The sequence below is a fragment of the Schistocerca cancellata genome, chromosome 4 (assembly GCF_023864275.1).
Source record: "Schistocerca cancellata isolate TAMUIC-IGC-003103 chromosome 4, iqSchCanc2.1, whole genome shotgun sequence".
NCBI classification, from domain to species: Eukaryota; Metazoa; Arthropoda; class Insecta; order Orthoptera; family Acrididae; genus Schistocerca; species Schistocerca cancellata.
Genome location: NC_064629.1, coordinates 484309633 through 484332627, shown reverse-complemented (window position 1 = coordinate 484332627; position 22995 = coordinate 484309633). Strand labels below are relative to the sequence as shown.

At 38.3% G+C, this 22995-nt stretch overlaps 1 protein-coding gene across 3 annotated transcripts in view; it reads right to left on the bottom strand.

Annotated features, from left to right (window-relative positions):
- LOC126183885 (chloride channel protein 2) overlaps positions 1–22995 on the bottom strand; it is a 523840-nt gene that overhangs the window by 193162 nt on the left and 307683 nt on the right. For all 3 annotated transcript variants that reach the window (XM_049926191.1, XM_049926193.1, XM_049926190.1), the window contains exon 4: positions 9129–9262. In XM_049926191.1, the coding sequence (XP_049782148.1) occupies positions 9129–9262 (134 nt within the window). The remainder of the gene's footprint in view (positions 1–9128; positions 9263–22995) is intronic.

Genomic DNA, 22995 nt, shown 5'->3' with positions numbered 1-22995 from the left:
CAGGATGTCATGTTATGACTCAAACTGAGCGCAATAGGCTGCATGATATGCAACTTCACTCCCGACGTCAATGGTGAGGTCCATCTTTGCAACCACGACAACATGCAGTGCGCTAAAGATGGGCCCAACAACATACCGAATGGACCACTCAGAATTGGCATCATGTTCTCTTCACTGATGGGTGTCACATATGCCTTTAACCAGACAATCATCAGAGACGTGTTTGGGGGCAACCCAGTCAGGCTGAACGCCTTAGACGCACTGTCCAGGGAGTGCAGCAAGGTTGAGGTTCCCTGATATTTTGGGGTGGCACTATGTGTGGCTGACGTACGCCACTGGTGGTGGTCACGGAAGGTGTTGTAACAGCTGTATGATACATGAATGCCATCCTCCGACCAATAGTGCAACCATATCGGCAGTATATTGGCAAGGCATTCATCTCATGGACGACAATTTGTGCTCCCATTGTGCACATCTTGTGAATGACTTCCTTCAGGATAACGACATCGCCCGACTAGTGTGGCCAGTATGTTCTCCAGACATGAACCCTATCGAACATGCCCGGGATAGACTGAAAAGGGCTGTTTATGGACGACATTAACCACCATCTACTCTGAGGACAAACAGTGCCTTGATGAACTTGTGAATAGTATGCCACGATGAATACAGGCATGTATCAGTGCAAGAGGATGTACTACTGGTTATTAGAGGTACCGGTGTGTACAGCAATCTGGACCACCACCTCTGAAGGTCTCGCTGTATGGTGGTACAACATGCAATGTGTGGTTTTCATGAGCATTAAAAAGGGCAGAAATGTTGTTTATGTTGATCTCTCTTACAATTTTCTGTACAGGTTCTGGAACCGAGGCGATGAAAAACTTTTTTTGATGTGTGTATCATCCTCATCATTATCAACCACAACAGCACCAACATAACACTAAACTCTGTATGCACTCACCACAGTCACCTACACTTAATGTGCACATCTACAACTTAACAATGATCCATTTTCAAACAAAAGGTGCCTAATTGGTACACAAACAGAAAACTTTATCAATTTACATGGTTGAATCCTTTGGGGTTATACCAGGCAAAAATTCCATAAGACATTAACATTTTACAAAATTTAACATGGCACTGTTTTTGCCACCTGCATAGACATTACTGGAAGAATGGTTTATCCTACAGCATATACTTGTTTTATGTACTGAAGTTGACAGTTTTCATGTTGATCAGGGATGAGATTCTACATTATTTTTCATTTTAGACGGAGACTGAAGAACAATAAATGTAAGCCACATTGCAATACATACAGATGTTTACTTCTCCTAACAAATTACAAAAAAATGCTGCATAAAGTTGGAGAGATAGGTTTCTGTTATTCTTGCCTTCTATTTTATTTCCCTAGGATACAAAAGAGGTTTGTCAATAGCAACTGAAATTTTTGTAATCATTAACACTGTTTCAGAGATAATACAATTTAACATACAAGCTGATCAAAGGAAAAAAAAAAAAAACTCATCTTTAGAATAACTATCACATTCCTGGAGTGCAAAATACATTTATATGAGATCAATGAATGCGAAAGAGTTACCGTGAGTGCACAGGAAAATCACAGCTTCCATAGACACACATATTTTTAAAATTGCTTCAATATATCACCTATTTTTCTGTCCCAATAGCGTATTTTGCAGTATGACTAGTTTCAGTCTCCTTGGATTATCTTCAGATCTATGTAGTTGCATCAGAACCACACATCAGAGTACTGATTACATATAATTACATGTTTCTTTGTTTCAATGAAATAATAATTATTATTTATTATATGTTTATGTGTTATACATGCATAAATGTATAATACACTTGTGTGCTGGACTTAAAATTTAGAAATGTGCTGGCTACTTTCCAGTGCTTGTTAGACTGTGTGGTATGGAATCTGAAAATTCATGGAGCACCTAGCTATATCATTGTTTTCTCCAAGGACATCAAGGAGCATATGGTACATCTACAAAAGGTATTTGGAAAGTTACGTGTGGCACAGCTGACCCTTAGTGTAGAAAAGTGCAATTTGATATTACTGGAGATCCATTACTTAGGTCACATTATCGGGCAAGATGGTGTGTGAACTGACCCATGACTGGTACAATCTATAGAGGGTATCCCAATGTCAAGCACAGCAATTGCAGTCATATCTCGAGATCACCAATTTCTATAGAGGAACATCATCAAGACACTTGACACATTTGTTAAAGAAGAGAGTAAAGTTTAGCTGGACTCCAGATCGAGAAGCAGCATTTGAGTGTTTGAAAGAGTGATGAACAACTGGTTCCACATCCTTGCTTTTCCTATCAAAAAACAGTTTATACTGTTGTGCGACTTGAGTAGCAATACTCTAGGCCAGGGGTGGGCAGGAATCCTGCACGTGTGCGATGCACTTGCACGCGTGCTGTTAACAGGTGTTGTGCATGCACACAGGGGCAAGCTGGCCACCCGCTTCTCTCCACTCCCCACCATACCGTCTCTCCGCTTCTTCCTCTGTAATGCGTTTTGTTTCCTGGCCTGTTTTATTGAATGAAGGAATAAGGTTAGTAGGAGTGCTTGAAAGAAATCGAGGTTTGAAAGACTACCTATTACCTACGATACGTTTTATTTAATTATCACAGGTGGAGTTTACAATACATTTAATGTCTGGAACAAAATTTCTACATACAGACAAACGCAAACAGTTACGTTAATAATCATTACTGATGTTTGCTCTTAACCGAGACTTATTAATTTTCATAACAGAAAAAGTCTCTCACAAACGTATGTCGAGCCAGACATTGACATTATCTTTGCGACTTCATGATGGAGACGAGGAAACTCTTGCTGTGGAAAGTCGTGATAAAAATCTATTACATGTCTTGCCAAAAGGAACTTGTCTCTCAGACAGTGCAGATCTATTAATTTTCATTTGCAAACAGGGATGAATATCATCTACAGAAACAGCAAATTGTCTCGAGAACTATTCAAAACCTTGGGATAAGTGTGATATATCCCCAAATCGCTTGAGAAATTCCTCTTTTATTGCACTAAGTACGGGAACATATTGAAATTTATTATAATGGCATTCAATATTAAACTTCCGCTGACCAGCGAGAATACTGTCACATATTGTACATTTTGAATTTTCACGTTTTTGCACAAAGAAAAATGATTCTCCCATTCCTTTTTAAAAGACAGCAAATCTCCACTTCTCCGTTTCCTTGATTCACTCTGCATTTTCCGGTTCTTGAAATACAACATTCACTACGTAGTGGTCACTTCGCTTCAACATCCGCAGCTTAGCCTGGTACTACACTGCCGCAACCTGCCGGCTGTCGTCACTGTCCCGTTTGACGATTGCACGCGAGCAGCACACGTGCAGTGCCGTGTGCTCATGAGCCGCATGCAACGTTTGCCCGCCCCTGCTCTAGGCTGTTCTAAGTCATGAGATGGGGGGACAGAACACCCAATTGCATAACCTTGTAGGGAGCTCAATAAGGAGAGAAAAGAAAACTATTCAGTCACTGAAAATAAAATGTTCACACAAATTTTTGGCATCACGTATTTCCATTGTTACCTGCATGGCTGACTTTTTAAGGTAATAACAGGTCATGCTGCATGGAAAAGGCTTGTGGGAATAAAAGTCATTTGACCCACTGGGCCTTACAGCTACGCAAATTTGATTTTTAGGTTGTAGACTACCCAGGAAAATATCATGAGAATGCAGATTGATTGAGCTGCAAAGTACATGCTGATGGAGTCCTGTGCAAGCAAACATGTTGTGGCTGGTGAATAGCTATCCCAGCAAGCGTGCAAAACAAGATATTGATCAAGCTCATGATTCCATATTAGCAAGACAAAGTGGCTGATGTGCCACAGGCCTTGTGGAAAAGTTCTTGTGGCCAAAAAGGAACAAGGCATAGAGCATTACATTACAGAACAGCATTCCTTTATGAAATTTTCACTCTGCAGCATAGTGTTCACTGTTTTGAAACTTTTGGGAGTCATTCTTTGTTGCCCGCATAAGGTGCAGGTCCCTAGGTCAACTCTCGATCCAGCACACAGTTTTAATCTGCCTGGAAGTTTCAACTGTGTTTCTTGTGTTCAAAGAGCCAAAATGAGACATCAGTGAAACCCATTATAAAGGTTACCTGAGGTGGATAGACCATTTAAAATGATTGGACTGTATGTCTATGGCCACTTTGCACAAACAGCAGCAGGGAATCCATATGTCCTAACTAATTGTTCATATCTCATATTACTTTGTCGTGATTGCCATACCAAATCAACAGGTAGAAATGGTGGTTCAGACTATGGCAAATCAATTGAGAACACCAGAGACTGTAATAAGTGATGAAGGCACTAACTTTAGGTTTCAGTTATTGAAGCGATTATGCTGACTATTATGCATAAAGAAGTTATGAATCAGCACACCACAACCACAAGTGAAGAGCAGAACTGTAAGAGTTTTCAGGACATAGAGGAACATGTTAAGTTATTATTTAAATAGTAGCCACAATAATTAGATACCTTTCCACAATTTGTCATGGCTGAGTAAAACTTGGGAGTCTCCCTATGGGTCTGTTTTTGGCCAAAAAAGTGATCTCCATTTGAATTATGCTGCACTATCCCAGGAGAAGATATAACCTCCATTCAAGATTTTGCTAAAAGTTAAAAACATATTGGTGATATGTTAAAAGAGGAATGCAAAGGCTCTAGAAAGACAGGAAAGCACCTACAACAAAAAGCAGAATTACCTTAGTACTACATTGGGCAGTGAATAATGTTATCTAACCCTTACGTCCTGGAAAGAAAAACTAAAAAGTTCAGCTCAAATTACCAATGATCTTATCAGATAGTCAAGATGACATCTCCAGTTAATGTCAAACTACAACTTCCAACCAAAAGCACAGTGGTGCATGCAGGAAGAGTTTGTCAATTTCAGGGTGAACTGGAAGCACTGCGGGAGAACCAGGCAACTCAAGTGGGATGTAACTGTGATTGTTCCCACCCATCCCTATGCTCTTAGGACTCAAAGGGGACTAGCAAACTAACAGGAAATTTCCTCTTCACATAGGATGCATTCTGGACCCGGTCAAGGAGCAAAATACAGAGAACAGGAGGTAGCAACGCCAGCTCCAGTCATCAAGTTCAAGACAAAGAGGAACATGAAAGCAAGAGGCATTATTGTTGGGGTGTACCTGAGTCTGCTGGATGGATAAAAACTGGGATTAACCCTCAAGGTATATCCTTTGGATGCTGAGGCACTATTTACACAGGAGATGGATATAGTAATGTTGGAACATCGGTGGTCATTAAGTACAGATTTCAATACATGGGTAGTATAAAATGAAATTCAGTAACTGAAAATACCTACAGGAAATTGCAACTCATGATGCAAGGCAGGATGCAGCTGGATTATACCTGATAGGAATATCAACTATTACAATCAGCTTTTGTATATTTGCAGGAGCAGCTGCACCAGACCACAGAATTGGTCCTGTGGTTTCAACAAAGAAGGGGCTGGTTGGATGTATATAGCAGAATCTTAAAGACAGTATCCAGCACTGCCAATGCAAAAGACTTAGGGGTGATAAACACGGTGTTGCAACAGGTACAAGCAGCTGTCTTTTGGAATCAGGAGACTCTTGAAATGCACACAACACAGCTTGAAGTGTGCCACACTCAAGACTCACATACAGGAATCAGCAGGTGCAGAAAATTGTAACTCAGGCATTTTCAAGGAGCAGTCGGATAATGTTGACAGACAGTTGACCATCGCAAGACTTTTATGGACTCACACTGAAAGTATTGCCGACATGCGCATTGAAGCCACAGAGCTGCAGGAAGCTCTCCTCTGTATTGTCTGTGGCCACTTGGCACCAATAGTTCTTGGAAAAACTATGTAAACTCCAAGCAGAATTACCAGTGCCCTTAGGAATGTTAGGAGCAGTAGACCTTCCAGTGTCTTCAGGTCTCTTTCACATATACAACCCTCTTTCATGATTCTTAAATCAAGTGTTAGCAATGATTAAGTTATACTCTGTGTAAAATTCTACCAGGCATCTTCCTCTTTCATTCCTTACCCCCACTCCATATTCACCTACTATTTTTCCTTTTCTTCCTTCTTTTATTATTGAATTCCAGTCCCCCATGGTTATTAAATTTTCGTCTCCCTTAACTATTTGAACAATTTCTTTTATCTCATCATACATTTCCTACATCCCTACCACTACACTACCGTACGGTCAGTGTAGCCAGCACGCAACAAGAAACCAGAGCATGACTCCAGTTGCAGTTCCCACGAACATGTAAAGATTGCCAGTTTGAGTGCTTTGCCATTCATACCTGCCCAATAGCAAGAGGAGCCCTGCAGAAATTTGTGCACTTACAGGGTCATGAAAAATTATTGGTGTTGCTGGACGAAAAGTCACATGTGCTGTTCTTCAATGTATAGTTACTGCAGTGTCAAACCAGGAAGTCACTGTCTGCTCCACAAAATAAATATACAGCCCCTGAATCACTTGAGTAAACACTGTTTCACTTTGGGAGCCTGCAGCCGAGTGTCCCAGGAAGGTTATTACACGTGAAAACAAATTCTTTCAGAAGATAGGGTCCAACAGTCTATTCTCAGTACGAAAACTGATAGATGTAATTTGTACCAGTAATGAACATGGTCATTTTGGCAGAGCACAGAGAACAGAACTGGAGGGGCAGGGATTGCTGATAAGCAACATCTCAAGACCTACTTTCCCATTACCTGCCACCATCACTTAACCACCACCCTAAGCACCAATTCCTCATTAATCTACCTACCAAACCTACCCAATGGGATCTTGCCCAAGGAAAATCTAACCTCCTTAAGTAGCATTCTAGACCCAACCCTTCTCACTTTCTTGGACCAGATGATAGTAGCACAGAATAGTTGCATGATGATGGAACACCTGCTTGATCATGTGAAAAAACATAGGGCCAAACATCACCCTCAACTTATCACCATAGGGACTAGCACATCTGCTGCCTACATAATTTTGATAACAGTAAGCATTTTGTTCTGCCACCTCAGATGTAGAATTATCCAAATCCCGCCTTTACCATCATTGAACATACAGATCCATAGTTATCATGTCAGCAGCTGCGAAGAAGTGAATCAATGACAGTGAGTGAAGTTAAAAGTGTATCTAGAAACTCTGTGCCTAAGCATCATGAGACTGAGATAGGGTACTAATGTAACATAAAAAGTGAAGAAGGACAACCAAAGGAGGAAAAATGATGAAAAAAGAATATTTCACTCTGATTTCATGCAGTAGAATGTAAAGTATAGAAATGGTGATGGAAAAATCAGTGTCTCCATTGCAGTCAGACTCTTGCGCTGTAATCCAGAGCCCCTGATTAATCTATGGAGTGAGGAAAAGAAGCAGTCTAAAGCTCTAGTAGCATGGAAAACAGCACAGAACCACAAGCAGGTCAGAGCCACTGTCTGCCTGCCAGACATTACCCCTACCGATGCTGTAATTCAGCAAACATTGACACTTCCATGTGGCCGTGCTTGTGTTCCAATGAGTAGGGAGTGGGACAGCCTTCAGGATGATACAGCAGTTTGACCGACTGTAGCATACAAACAGCTGGACCCTGATCATTCGCCTCCACTCCAGAAGCACACAACACATGGCTCAGCACTGGGTCATGGTACTTAAACTGCCTTGTCCAGCCCATTGTCATCAGCACAGCTTGTCATTACAATGGTGAACAGCCCACGCCATTTCTTACCATACTTATGACACAGTTATATTTGACATCTCCAGGTCACGAAGCAGTGACCATCCTCTGACTGGCTGAGCCCGTAGCCACGAGCACCAGCCACTGTCTCCATGTTTTAGGCTGAGCCATGAGTTTCAGACAGCCCAACAATGGCTACTGCTGCCACCACTACTCTTCAGCCTGCAGATCTGTTTTCATCACCTGAGTAGTCGTGCTAGGCTCACCTGCCAAGACCTGGCTTTCACCTGGCTCATTGCCAACCAGCATTTACTCTCTGCCTGCTGCAGATGCACTGACCTATGTTCATGTATGATTGCTAATAAAGAGTTTTGTCAACAGACTGCTCTGACTACATTCTCAGCACACCTCTACCCACCTCCAGCAGAGAACCACTCTCCCACACTGTCCATAATAACAGTCTGTTGCACAACAGTTGCTATGAATGTATGTTGTTGCCATATGAGGGAACATATTAAAATCGACAAAAAATTAAATATTGATTTCTAACTATTAGTTCCTTATCTCAAAGTACTCAGTTGAGGATCCTCTATCATCTGCATAATTTTGACCTTAAAAGTTTTGGACATCATGTACACAAGTTAGGTATGACATCATCATTATTATTATTATTAGGGCCTAAATAGAGGGAGTAACATTTAAAAACCATGCATCTGTTCAGTGGTAAAATGTGACAAAGAAATAAATGCACCTGTCTGACTGAATCTGTATTTTCTTTTTAATATTCCTCGAAAGAAGGATACAACAGACTGAGGGAATATTCTTATACACACATGCAAAATAAATGTTGCCTTCGTTCACTTTAAATGCTGTTTTAATTACTAAAAGAGATGTTAATAGAATTCATAAGTGTAGTTCACTGGACTGTTACTGGAAAAATCAAGTGCTTAATTGGTATGATGTAATTAGATGTAATCAACTGTTTCTGCAATGAGCAATGGTTTTCTAAATAATGTAATAATACTTCCCCATTTCAGTGTTGAATAAGGAAGAGTAATTTCTGCAGATATTTCTGACATTTTATGCTAATGTGCAATACATATAGTGTGGTAATATGTAGGTCTACTGACTCTGAATTGTTCTTAAGCATTTAAAACAATGATGCTATGGTTATACATCTGGAAATTATATGTAGCTAAACAAAAAATTACAACAAACACTATGCCCACTAGAAACTATACTTTTCAGACTCAATAGAGATATTTTGGAACATATCTTAGTTTATAAATATAGGTTTTCCTCAGGTGATACTTCGTATTTTGCAATTTTAAAAATTCCCACATAATTACAATCAACTTTAATGAAAGATAATAGGAATAGTTTACCTCTTTCCCTAATGGCAGACCACTTCCCAGAGTGGCTGTCAGTCCTATCACTTTAGCAATCAGTGTTCTGAATGTCAGGTATTCCTTCAGAGCAACACCCCGTAAAATAGTTTTCATTTCAGGAATCCCAGAACCTGAAAAGAAGTGAAATGCAATTGAAAATTTATTAGACAAGTGTTGAATATTAAGCATCACATTAAAAATCACTATACTATTTTAGAATGTTTTGCTACAAATATTGCACTGAACACATGGTAAGGCCACTACTTACAGCACCCTTGCTAACATTAAACTAAATAATGTTTCCTAGAACAAGAACTAATGCCTTCAGTACATGTTAGGGGATGGCATAAAATTTATCCATGATGCTTCTTGGTGATGGTGAAGAGAGAACGAAATGAAGATTAAGTTACTAATCATGGATACAGCAACCAATGATATAAACATGGAATGTCAATGTAGCTTCTGGTGATTTGGTGTCTGTGTGACGTTGCACTAGAAAAATGAGGGAGGGTACTGAAACCTACAGAACTGTCTGTGCCATATGTGTTTCTATGCATCACAAATTAACACTCATAATCTGTAGGTGGCTGGTTACCTTTCCCCTCTTTTTGTTTATTAGTGGACCACACAGAAGTTACATTTGTATAATTTGATAATTCTTGGTTCAGAATAAAGGTCTGTATTGCTTTTATCTGCTCATCTCAATATGTTCTGATGTCACTTGAATATCTAATAAATTTCTGTTAGGCATTAAAGTATATTCAATTAGATATTAGAAAAATGGAACACATTCCAACTTATTAACAAAATTAATTGGTGACTAATTATAAAATCTGGTCTAAGAGCCAAAAACAAAAAATTTCATTTTATTGTCAAAATATGGGCTACGTGCTTAAGCTTCTTCAGTAAAAACTGGGCTATTCCATAATTAGTGTGGAAGTGTTTTAAAACATTGCCACCAGAATGCACCAGGTGCTAAGTGCCACCTGCTCTGAAACAAAATCTGGGCTATGTGCCTGTGCTGTTGTATTTAGTTTGAGATTCAAATGTGTTCAAGTTGAAGTAATTAGTCCTGTCTGTTGTGTTTACTATTGTGGTTTATGTGATGGATGAAACAACAAAATGTCAGAAAAGGGGTGAAGGTAGTGTTTCCCAAATAAATAAAATGCTAAGAGCAGAGGGAAAACCATATGAGAACAATAAGAAAGTTACTGCACCACAAAAACAACCTCCACCAGATGAGGTAAGTGTATATGATAACTTTAACACCTTAGGACTAAGGCTTTCATGAAGAACTTCACTTGATTATGATTTTTCTGTGGCATTTACCACACAACATTTCCGTCAGTTTTGAGAAGCACACGTGGTTCCGCACGCGGCGCACGGCTACTGCGAGCCGTACAGGTAGCGTGTTGCGTGACACGACACGCACATCGAAAGACATGCAGTCTAGTCGGTAATGATCCTTCTGCAGGTTCATAAGTGTATATGATAACTTTAACACCTTAGGACTAAGGCTTTGATGAAGAACTTCACTTGATTATGATTTTTCTGTGGCATTTAATTGAAAACCAGGAGCCAGAAAACATCCCTCTCTACATAATAAACACAATGAACAAACTAGAAACATGGTTCCAACTGAATGGATTAAGATTGAACATCCCCAAAACCCACATGGTCCAATTCAGAACAAAACCGTCAAAGTCCCAAGAAATTAAAATAACTCATAAAAATCAGCATATAGAAGAAGTGGATTCTGTGAAGTTTTTAGGGTTAAACCTAGATAAAAATTTTAATTGGAATAAACATGTTGATTACCTGTTAAACAAATTATGTAGCTTTGCATTTGCTATGCAAATATTAGCTGGTGCAGCAGACATGAATACAAGGAAAATTGCATACCACAGCTACTTTCAATCAGTTGTAAGGTCTGGTATTATTTTTTGGGGAAATTCAAGCAATATATTGTGCATACTAAAGTTACAGAAAAGAATAATAAGGAACATGTGTACTGCCCATCCAAGGACATCATGTCGCCCACTATTTGAAAAACAACAGTTATTAACAGTTCCCTCCTTATACATCTATGATATTATCATCTTTCTACATAGCAATTTAGAGTTATTTGAGAAAAACTGTTTCAATCATGCTTATAACATGAGAAACAAAGACAATTTTATGCTTCCCACTCATCGCTTAAACCTATATGCGCAGTCTCCTCAGTATATGGCAATGAAAATTCATAACAAGTTAAAAGGAAAGAATGTTTTGAGTATGAACCTAGAGACACTGAAAACAAAGCTATATGATATACAGGGCTATTACAAATGATTGAAGCGATTTCATAAATTCACTGTAGCTCCATTCATTGACATATGGTCACAACACATTACAGATACGTAGAAAAACTCATAAAGTTTTGTTCGGCTGAAGCCGCACTTCAGGTTTCTGCCACCAGAGCACTCGAGAGCGCAGTGAGACAAAATAGGGACAGGAGTCGAGAAAGCGTATGTCGTGCTTGAAATGCACTCACATCAGTCAGTCATAACAGTGCAACGACACTTCAGGACGAAGTTCAACGAAGATCCACCAACTCCTAACTCCATTCGGCGATGGTATGCGCAGTTTAAAGCTTCTGGATGCCTCTGTAAGGGGAAATCAACGGGTCGGCCTGCAGTGAGCGAAGAAACGGTTGAACGCGTGCGGGCACGTTTCACGCGTAGCCCGCGGAAGTCGACGAATAAAGCAAGCAGGGAGCTAAACGAACCACAGGATGGTGCTCCACCGCACTTCCATCATGATGTTCGGCATTTCTTAAACAGGAGATTGGAAAACCGATGGATCGGTCGTGGTGGAGATCATGATCAGCAATTCATGTCATGGCCTCCACGCTCTCCCGACTTAACCCCATGCGATTTCTTTCTGTGGGGTTATGTGAAAGAATCAGTGTTTAAACCTCCTTTACCAAGAAACGTGCCAGAACTGCGAGCTCGCATCAACGATGCTTTCGAACTCATTGATGGGGACATGCTGTGCCGAGTGTGGTAGGAACTTGATTATCGGCTTGATGTCTGCCGAATCACTAAAGGGGCACATATCGAACATTTGTGAATGCCTAAAAAAACTCTTTGAGTTTTTGTATGTGTGTGCAATGCATTGTGAAAATATCTCAAATAATAAAGTTATTGTAGAGCTGTGAAATCGCTTCAATCATTTGTAATAACCCTGTACTTGTCAAACGCTGCTACTACAGTGTTGAGGAGTTCATGAAGGACAAACTGAACATTTGAGCAGGATAAATTTACATATAGGCTTGTGTGTAAATGTAGCTGTCCTTCACAAAAGGGAGGAAAGAAAAATAAAAGTTTATATTAATGTTAAAATTCTTTGTACCAATTACGCTCAAGTTGTGTTATCCATTTTTTTGACGTGTCTCCTGTACACTAATCATATGATTAGAAATTGTATGTTATGAGACGAATAAAACACTATTCACTATTCATTAGGTTATGTTTGACTTGGTTCCTGGACTATAGCAGACCTGCTAACTATGCATGGTAATAAACAAACAGGTTATTCATGGCAGTCATAAATTATTTAATGCCTCAATTCCTGTGTTTGTTTGCTGTAGGTTTCATGTCAGTGCCACTATCAATGTACAGACACTGCATTGAAACACAAATTAAACATATTTAATCAGTTCTATGAACTAGGTGATATTGTTAAGCAAAACTCTTGTTTGCTGGGAAACATAAGTGTATGCAATTTCAGAAGAAGGCGTCATGGTTCTTATGAAGAATCCAAGGTGAGTCGCAGACAGGCTAGTGTTTTTTATTCAGTGCCTGATGATGAAGGCAGACATTTTCAAGTTTGGAAAAAAACCTTTCTGAAATACACAAAATTACCAGGCGAAGACGGGAAACCTCGGTAAAAGCAAAAAAGAGTGATGATGTTACCTACATTGAACACAGGGGAAATAAAAACAAAGAAACTAAATATACAGCTGGTTTATGTAAAACGCATTGTTGAACACATAAAAAGTTTCCCCAAGGCTGAAAGCCATTACACAAGGGCTAAAAGCTCCTTTCTATTTTTAAGCCAAGATTTAAATTACAGCAGAATATATGAGGCTTTTGTTATGCTTTATCCAAACACAAACATTAGATATTTGTACTACAAAAAGTATTGAAAGAATTTTTTCCCAAAATGAGATTTCACCGTCCAAGGAAAGGTATCTGTAACACATGTGATCTGCTAAAAAGTAAAATGTTAAATGACTCAAAGAATAGAGCTGTACATCATACTTCACTAGAATTTCATCACAGACATGCTGAAAAAGCTATAAAAGACATGAAGCACGATCATGTATATTCTACCACTCCTACAAGTGACACATTCACAGTATCTATAGATTTACAACAGGTTTTCTCTTTGCCAACATTGTCACACTGCCAAATGTATTATTTATGTCAACTTTCTTGTTACAATTTGGGATTGCATATGGCAGATAATAATAAAGGTTTTATGCTTCTTTGACATGAGGGCATGAGTGGCAAGGGAGGCAACAAAATAGTGAGCTGTGTGTTAAGGAGGATTAAAAGTAAAATTACCCAGAAAAAAGTTAATAGTACGGTCTGACAACAGCTGTGGCCAAAACAAAAATCAAATGGTATTGTTCCTATGGATATACTTGGTCTGCAATGATTTCTTTGACGAAGTTCACCACAAGTATATCGTCTCTGGACACTCATACTTAATCTGTGACCGAGTCTTTGCTATAATTGAAAAAAGAAAAATAGTAGAAAAATGTGAAGTTCCTTTGGATCTTGTGAGATTTTTGGGTAATGCCAATAGCAAGACTCCTTTTCTATGATGAATGATGATGATTTTTATGACTTCTCCAATGTAGCTAAAGAACACCTCATAACAAAAAATTTAGAAATTTCCAAGACCATTTGGCTCAAAGTTTCCAAAACCAACCCAGGAAAAGTGTTAAAAAAAAAAAAACAAAAAAAAAACAAAAAAAAACATTCAATGAAGTTGAAATGTGGGCGCAAATGAATGTATTCAAAAAAGGTGTGAAGATGGAAACCATAAAAGGTTTGAAAACTGAGAATGAGGAGGACTTAAAAAAGATTATACCTTATCTCAAACAAGAAAACAAAATCTGACTGAGTAAACACAGCAGTTGTTTATAAGCTGCAACACTGTAATATTTTGTTTATACAATAGTGGTAGATTAATAGAAAATGTAATTTTTTAAACTTTGTAAAAGGCATTTATTTTGAAATAAAACTTGTAAGAACACAGTATTGTACTTGATTTTGTCTTTGTTCTTTAACTAGTTTGTTTGTTAACACAGAAATTCTGTAGGCCTTACTGGCTTTTCATAATAATATAGTTATTATAGAAAAACTGTAAGCAGTAGTTTCCAGATTTTTTGTAATAGTAAAATTATTATTTTTAGCCTTCCCACACCCCTCTATTTGCAGATATGAGTGGTAAACTTAGCCCAGTTTTTATGTTAGAGAGGTTGGCACTGTTCTTGTTTTGTTCCATCAACAAGTCTTTGTTGTTGTTGTTAAATGTTTTACCGTAACTTTACTCTAAAAAATGTTTGTAGATTAACTGTCTTCATTTGTTTAGGCTATAAAAAAATAAGGATATCAAAAAGGAATGCTTTCTGGAAGTTTTTCGCAATTTCCACAAAACAGCAGTTGTGGCACTTACCACGGATTTCATGATTAGTCAACAGTTGTTTATATCACATAAATAGTTTGAGTGTCCAATCACCATAACCCATTTTCCGCTTGAGAGTTCTACTGTAAAATATAACAGGGAGCAAAGATAATTCAGTTTCAAGTTCTGTGTTGAATGCAGCTGTAAGGTAATTAGGACTCAGTATCTTGCTAAATTTACATATTTCAGGTCTTTTCTATAAATATTCAGGAAAAGTTCATTTAAAATTCCAACCCATACTTCCATAATCTGATTTTACTTGGTTTCCATCAGTCATTTAAGGACAATGTTGGTGATTTCTTAAATGAGGATTGTACATATTTCCTTCTAGTGTTTTTACACTGGAAACATCTTTATGTGTATAGTGTCACTGATCTTAACAGTGCATAAAACACTGACATACCTTCCCTTGTTTTTATGTTACACAAGTTTTTGTCCAACATTTCTTTAAAACAGTGTTGCAGAGTTAGGCTTCCATTTTGCTCATGGTAACTGCACTTTTTCTGTCCTCAAGGTTTTGGTACTGAAAACTTTGCACATTGTGTTTTCATTGCCAGCACATTTCATTACCAGTCTATGCTTTGCTTTAGAATTAGTGTGCAGTATTTCTAAATCCACTGCGAGGGTCAATAAAGCACACTGCTCATAAAATTTATAGAATGTGTACACCATTTAATTCCTTTAATAGTCTGTAAAACCTTGTTGACCATTGTTATTAAAACTGAAACATTGCTGTTGATAGCAATGTCAGTGTGGCATTCAGGGAGAAAAAAAGAGGGTTGCTCATGTCAAACTCATGATCCCATTGCAAGTGAGTTTTTGAATCATCTACAGGATGAGTCACAAACTATTGCCAACAAGAATAACTTCAAAAGTATGATAGGGGCTGAAAAGTTTGAGGGACAAATGTTGCATGGGACAATGGAGGCCATAATAGGATGTTGGTTTTTTGTTGCTGTGTGGGATCACTTTAGAAATATGAAGGTCAACTTTGTTTTTTTAAATGGGATGCTATAGTTTTGTACTTATTTTCTGATAGTGGCTATCAAGACAAATCCAATGATGTGTAATAGTAAGGTCTTTGAAGGTCAATGAAGGACAAAAAGGTGGCATGAATGTCCATTTAGAGAAGGTGTTCAAAGTGATGGCCATTGGTATCAATGCAGTGCTGCAATCTTTTCATCATGGATTGAGTGGTATTCCTTATCACATTGGCACTTATCAAAGCACATGCTCTGACAATTCTCTCCCACATATCTCCAGGTATAATTGGAAAATCTTTATAAACAATGTTTTTTATGAATCCCCACAAGAAACAAACAAAGTTGACCTTCATATTTCTGAAGCGACCCCACATAGCAACAAAAAACCAATGTCATATTATGGCCTCCATTGTCCCACACAACTTTTGTCCCACAAACTTTTCAGCCCCTATCATACTTTTGAAGTTATTCTTGTTGGCAATAGTTAGTGACTCACTCTGTATAACATGCAATTACTGAACACTTTTTGCTGTTGTTGTAAATGGTCCATGTTTGCATCATACTACAGGACTTTTAGGTCTGTCTAGATGAGAAACACTTTATCCACCTTATCCAAATATGTTTTGGCAGAATTTTGTTACAATCAGTGCTTTTTTAAAATTATTTTCTTGTCAGAATTTGCAAAAACCAGAAGTTTGTGATACATAGGAAAGGCTAAGAATTAAAAATCAATTGATGATGACAGAATTTCATCAAAAATCTTTGGAAACACAATGAATACTGATTCTTAAGATGTCACAAGTCTGCATATCATTTCACACATATACATACATTGGCACATTCTGAGATATACTGATTCTGCAGTGTTAATCTTTTGCATGCTAGTGTTAAAGGCAACAAGAACAAGATAAGTGGAAAACACATGCAGTTTGCACATTTATTTACATATATTTATGCATATGAGCCAATTTCCAGTACTTTCCTTGAGTATGTGTAAAATCACATGTCTCAGATAAAATTGCCTTGAAAATTTAGATCTAAAAAGTTGACTTAAAATTTAAACATGTTTTCCATGTTGGTTGAATCAAAACTAATGTGTGTGTCATGATGTATCACAGACCTTGTAAAAAAAACTAGACTGCCTGAGGGCACTGCAGGTGCAAGATATTTTGAAGCTTCAGCTGGACGCCATTGTGGTGATAAGAGTCTGGCAGTCTAAAGTGTATTGTTGCTTGTAAGGACCAGTTTGAACCTCTATATATTTATTGATGCAGACATACAGTATTTGTTAGTTGTAATTGTGCTGTTTATACATTCCAGTGTACGCAAAAAAAAATGGTGAAGAGTTGTGCAGCATTTAATTGCATGAACAAATCTGGGAAAGGAACCAATATTACCTTCCACATATATGTAGATATGTTTAAATGACTTTCAGTCATAGCACTTACATTTCCAAAAGGCAAAATCAAACTGTGGAAAATCCAGGATAGAATAATGAACATTTTATGAAAGGGATAGATTGTCACTCACCGTATAGTGGAAATGTTGAATTGCAAACAGGCACAACAAAAAGACTACTTAACAAGCAAGCTTTCGGCCAGAAGACCTTCTTCTGAATTAGTCAGCATACACAAACACATTCACAAAAATGCAGTTCACACACATGTGACCACATTCTCTGGCAACTGAGGCCAGAAATTTTCAGAAGGGATGAAATGATGATTTTACATTCTTTCTTTAACAGTAGCTGCTTTTTCTGGCAGTACTAGTGGACATGAGACTTGAAAATAAATACATTTCAGTCCAAAAATTTGGAGCACTAAACAATGACATGGTAAATTCGCATTCATGCTAACATGATAAGCTGCATTTGGTTGTGAAGAACAGTTATGGCACATTTCTTCTAGTATGTAAAAAAATGGTAAACAAGTGTCTGGTTGCCATTTGTTCATACATTAAAGTGCTATCTTGTAATTACATACTTAAATTAGACATCGTTTGGTACATAAACCAATGGAAGATCTTTTATAACTAACCCTTTTGTGGCTACAGGCGTAAATGTATGCCCACCAGATAGAAAGGCCAGATGGCTATGGGCGTAGATATATGCCCAGCATGCAGGAAGTCCATATGGTTACGGGCATTCATGTACGTCCGGCACGTGGAAAGTCCAGAAGGCTAATGGCATTCATATATGCCCAAGCTCAGGTGCAGGTAAACATATAATATAGAATGGCTACTCGCTGACAACAGTGTTATTATCTGGTCTTCTTTGTAATGTAGGAAAGCACTTTAGTTTTCACCTCCCATGGACCCTTTCTGCATACAAAACATTTGGCCAATCCTCTTTTTGTGTCTGGTGTGATGAGAGCATTCACGTGTGTAGCCTTTGCTATTTCAGGACAAGGAAATCATGGATATTCTTATGAATAGTAGCAACAAAGATTGTAGTAGTATTTCGGAGAGTTGGATGTATCTGGACATATTGCTGAACCTTCGACATCACGAACAGAAGATTCTTCCTCTGAGAATGGAAAAGAAGATGAAGAAAGTGGAATTTTGTCAGGAAAAAAAGGTATGTGACTGGATGGAGAATCATTTTTATTTATTATTATTAATTTTTTTTCTTGATGTCTGTGGAATTCATTTCTGCCATCTGTTCACAGATCAGTAATTATAACAAATTTATCACTGAAAAAATGATGACAGTACCCAGGAGATTAGCATGCTGGAAGCATATACAGCCAGCAGAATTTTATTGCTTCCTAGCATGTTCTCTGCTACATCCTGGAGGACCTCCTCACTATGGATGAATTGGAATGAAAGTAAATCTAATCTCATCTAATCTAATCTAAGCCTAGAAGTAAAAAGTTAGAAGTGGATGAATATTGTTTGAGAGATTCTTTGCTTCAAACACCAATATTTTGTAACATAATGGCCAGGGACCAGTACAAGTTGATACTGCATTTATTGCACTTCAGTGACAATTCCACCGCATCTCAAGATATTCTTCTAAAAATACATCTCATTGTAGATCACACAAAAACTAAATTCCGTGAGGCAGTAGTACCCTTTGAAAAACTAGTGATTGATGAAAGTCTGCTACTTTTCAAAGGAAGGCTCTAATTTAAGCAGTACATACCAAATAAATGTAGCCATTTTGGCATTACAATTTTCGTCCTTTGTGACATACAAACCAATTATATTTTGCTGCACTGGTGCCGCCATGGAAATAGAATCTGGAAATCTTTATTGTTGTTAGTTTGTTATTGCCATACCTCAAAAAATCTCATACCATTTATTTGGACAACTTGTATTTAAGCTCCAAATTATTCCTGTGTCTCCATGATAAATATACAAACACTGTCAGAACAGTACGCAAAAACAGGAAACATTACCACCATTGCCAGACAAGCTGAAAAATAGGTAAAAACAGTTCAAGTGCTGTGGAGCATTAATGGCACTAAAATGTATGGACAAGAAAGAATTCCGGATGCTTTCCATCATAAATGGATGAGAGTTTGTGGAGACAGAAAAAAATAACATAGAACAGGCTAAAACAAACTGAAACCTACCTGTGTTGTCAGCTATAATAAGTCAATGGGTGCAGCTGATAAGACAGACATGCTGTTATCTTTTGCACAGTGTATCCGAAAGACAATGAAGTGGTACAAGAAAGTATTCTTTCATTTGACTGACTTGTGTGTGCTTAATGCAAAAACTATTTCTGAAATACAAAAGCAACAGAAGATACTACTAGTGAAATACTACTTGGAAATGTCCTTCAGTTGGTTGATGAATTTCATAGTCAAACGTGTAAAAGTGCAATCCCACAGAGAACCAAACAAGAAAGCCCTTTCCAACTGCAGAATAATGTACTGCTCATTCACAATGAAAAATGACACGCATAAGGCGCAAAAAGTGTGATGTGGCTCTCTGCATGGTGCCATGTACTGAAAAATATCACACACTAAAGCAATATTAGGATGTTTTAGTAACTGTGTGTGTTTCATGTAAAGGAAAGTAAAAAACAAAAAAGTAAACAAAAGTAAAAAAAATGGTTTTTAACTCAGCTAGCAGCAGTCCAAAGCATGCATCAAAAATGAGGATGGCAGACCACTAAAGTCAACTGTACTGAATGTGATGAGCTGAAAAAGAAAACAGTGAGCAAGAAGAAGGTAGACATTTACTATCCGATTTCTTACAGTGGAGAATTGACTTTAGGCTTTAACACAAGCAAACGAAGCCGTGGGCCTATTGCAAAATGAGTTACCCAGATATACTCTTTGTTTAACTCTGAGTCCAGATACATGATGCTATTTGGTTTTAAATTTCTGTAATTATTTTTTAAGATAGTAGCAAGAATTGTCCGAGATTTGGGCATTTTTGCTACACAGTACTCACTTTAAAACTATATATCTTGAAACACATTTGTTCAATGTTAATGAAATTTTAATATGTTGTAGACACATACATCAATGATATAAGTCTCAAGTTACAGGAATTACTATTGAAAAAGATCTCATCATTGCTCTAAACCAACTGTTTTTCAGCCCATAATAAACATATAATTGAAAGTGTTGGTTGGTTTCGATGCTCTCTTTCATGGTTATCAGAAACTATAGCCATTGTGACCATTCAGGGTATACTGTTTTTAGGAAGAACAATGGTTCTGTGTGAATCGAGAACACGCGGGAAGCCTGCTGTGGCCGTACCCTACAGCGACCACAGGGCTGAGTCCTCTCCCCGCAGACCAGGTGCACACTGTGTTCCTCCCGTCAGCAGGCCAGGCAGCCAGGACGCTTAGTCCTTGTTGCCACAAAAGGGCTAAAGGTGCATAAGTTTACTACCACAATGGCCACCTATCAAATTATCCACTGTTCACAGTAGACCAGTTATGAGCTTGTGGAGCCTTGTGATATATTGGTATTTTCTTACAGTGTGTACCATGAAAAACATATTCCGTGCTATAGCATGTGTCATAATCATTACCTGTGCTTCATGAAATTTTAGCAGTAGTATCCTAGTTCAAAGTATTATTCACCCAGAATTTAAGAGTATATCAATGTGAATTAATGAACATTTTTGAGAATTTTCAGAAATTACGAGTACTGTTTGCAGATGCCTGCAAATGTATATCTTCAAGATTCTTCATAAGTTACAAGTGTAGTGCATCCTATTTTGGAATAAATTGGTGTTTGTGATTTACAGTTACTGTAATAAGTAACAAAATATGTCACATTAGTTTTCTATTTTAACGGGAGTGTATATTGACTCCATTAATTGTAAATTGTCAAAATTATTAGTGACCATAACCTGAAAAACGTTTCAGAAAAACAGTAAATTTTGTACCCAGTATTTCTGTTCTTGAATACATATAGTTTTCACTATAAATCACTTCAGTTCTAAAAGGCTACTGGTATATCTGTAGCTTATCAAACCTGTAAGTTTTGGCTATAAATTGCTTCAGTTCTAAAAGGCTACTGGTATATTTGTAGCTTATCAGACTCATAAATTAAATAAAAAGAGACTCAGCCGTCTTGATTTAAAGTTATGTGTTTACTGTACTGTAAAATATTGCACCAGCCCCACTGTGTATGCTGTTCTTGGGGTCAAGATGAGTCAGCTGCTGGAAATTGCCCTAACTACTATTAAGTGACTGCAAGCTATTGTAAATGGCTGTGTTGGGAGAGCTACCAAGAGTAATGTTCCAGAGGTACCAAAGGTACCTCAAGTACTGCCCTCTCCTGTGGATACTGTTTCTTCTGCAGGAAATACAGGATCTATCACTACTCATTCACTTGACTGTGAGTGGCGCATCAATAGTATGTCTAGGCATCCTCTAAAAGGGAGACACAGACCAGTGATGACTCAGGACGTAATGCCCATCCTCCTAACCAATAAGTTCAAGGTGATATCTTCCACTGAAACAGAAATTGAGTGAGTGACACTCACTCCACCTGTGTCAATGGGAGGCAAGCACAAAGGGGTATGGGTCTATTAATCATCAGGAGTTCAAACTGAATAATGGTAACTCCTTTGGAAATGGCAGCAAGAGACAGTAAGGAACACCATGCGCACTCAGTATGTGTGCCTGGGGGCCTCATTTAACATGATGAAGATGCTATTCCAGCAGCCACTGAGGGAACAGGGTGTAACCTACTACACATTGTAGCACTTGTTGGGATAAATTATGCCTTTCCTCTGGGCTCTGAGGTAATACTTGGATAACTTCAATGACTGGCAGAGAAAGTTGACAATACCAGCAAAGCTCACAATTTGCAGAACTGTCCCAAGAACAGACCATGGCCCCTTGGTTCTGAGTAAGTGCAAGGCATGAATCAGACGCTGCAAAGGCTCTATGACAAACTAGGCTGTGATTTCCTGGACTTGCGCCATAGGGTTGAGAAGATACAGACCAGAAGTGTGCACCAAGCCTGTTTGGTCCACCCGGGACCATAATGTTGACTACCAGGTGAGCCTCGACATGTGCTGCCCAATCAGCTGGTCAAATTGCACCAAGGCCCATTGGGCCACGTGGTGCACTCCCAGAAACGGAGTCCACTCGGGCACTCGTGTGACTCTGCTGCTTGTCGAGTCGCGCACCCGTCAGGCAGCACAGTGTTGCGGGCATGAAATGAAATCTCTTTTGCAAGCAGTTTTTTAGTTTGCACACTATTTACCAACACAGTACTTCACCTCTGGTTCTATATTGAAATAAGTGATGACTGTGACATAAGCAACAAATCAAATTATCATTATGTACATGTGAAAAACCTCTGCATCTTATAATTTAGTAAAAATCATTAATTTTATTAATGGTAATCCTACTGATTAGTGGAGGAGGAGAAGGAGATTAGTGTTTAATGTCCCGTTGACAATGAGGTCATTAGAGACGGAGTGCAAGCTCGGGTGAGGGAAGGATGGGGAAGGAAATCGGTTGTGCCCTTTCAAAGGAACCATCCCGGCATTTGACTGAAGCGATTTTAGGAAAATCACAGAAAACCTAAATCAGGATGGCCGGAGACGGGATTGAACCGTCGTCCTCCCAAATGCGAGTCCAGTGTGCTACCCACTGTGCCACCTCGCTCGGTACTGATTAGTGAATTTTTGTAATATTAACCTAAGTATTTAAAAGTTTT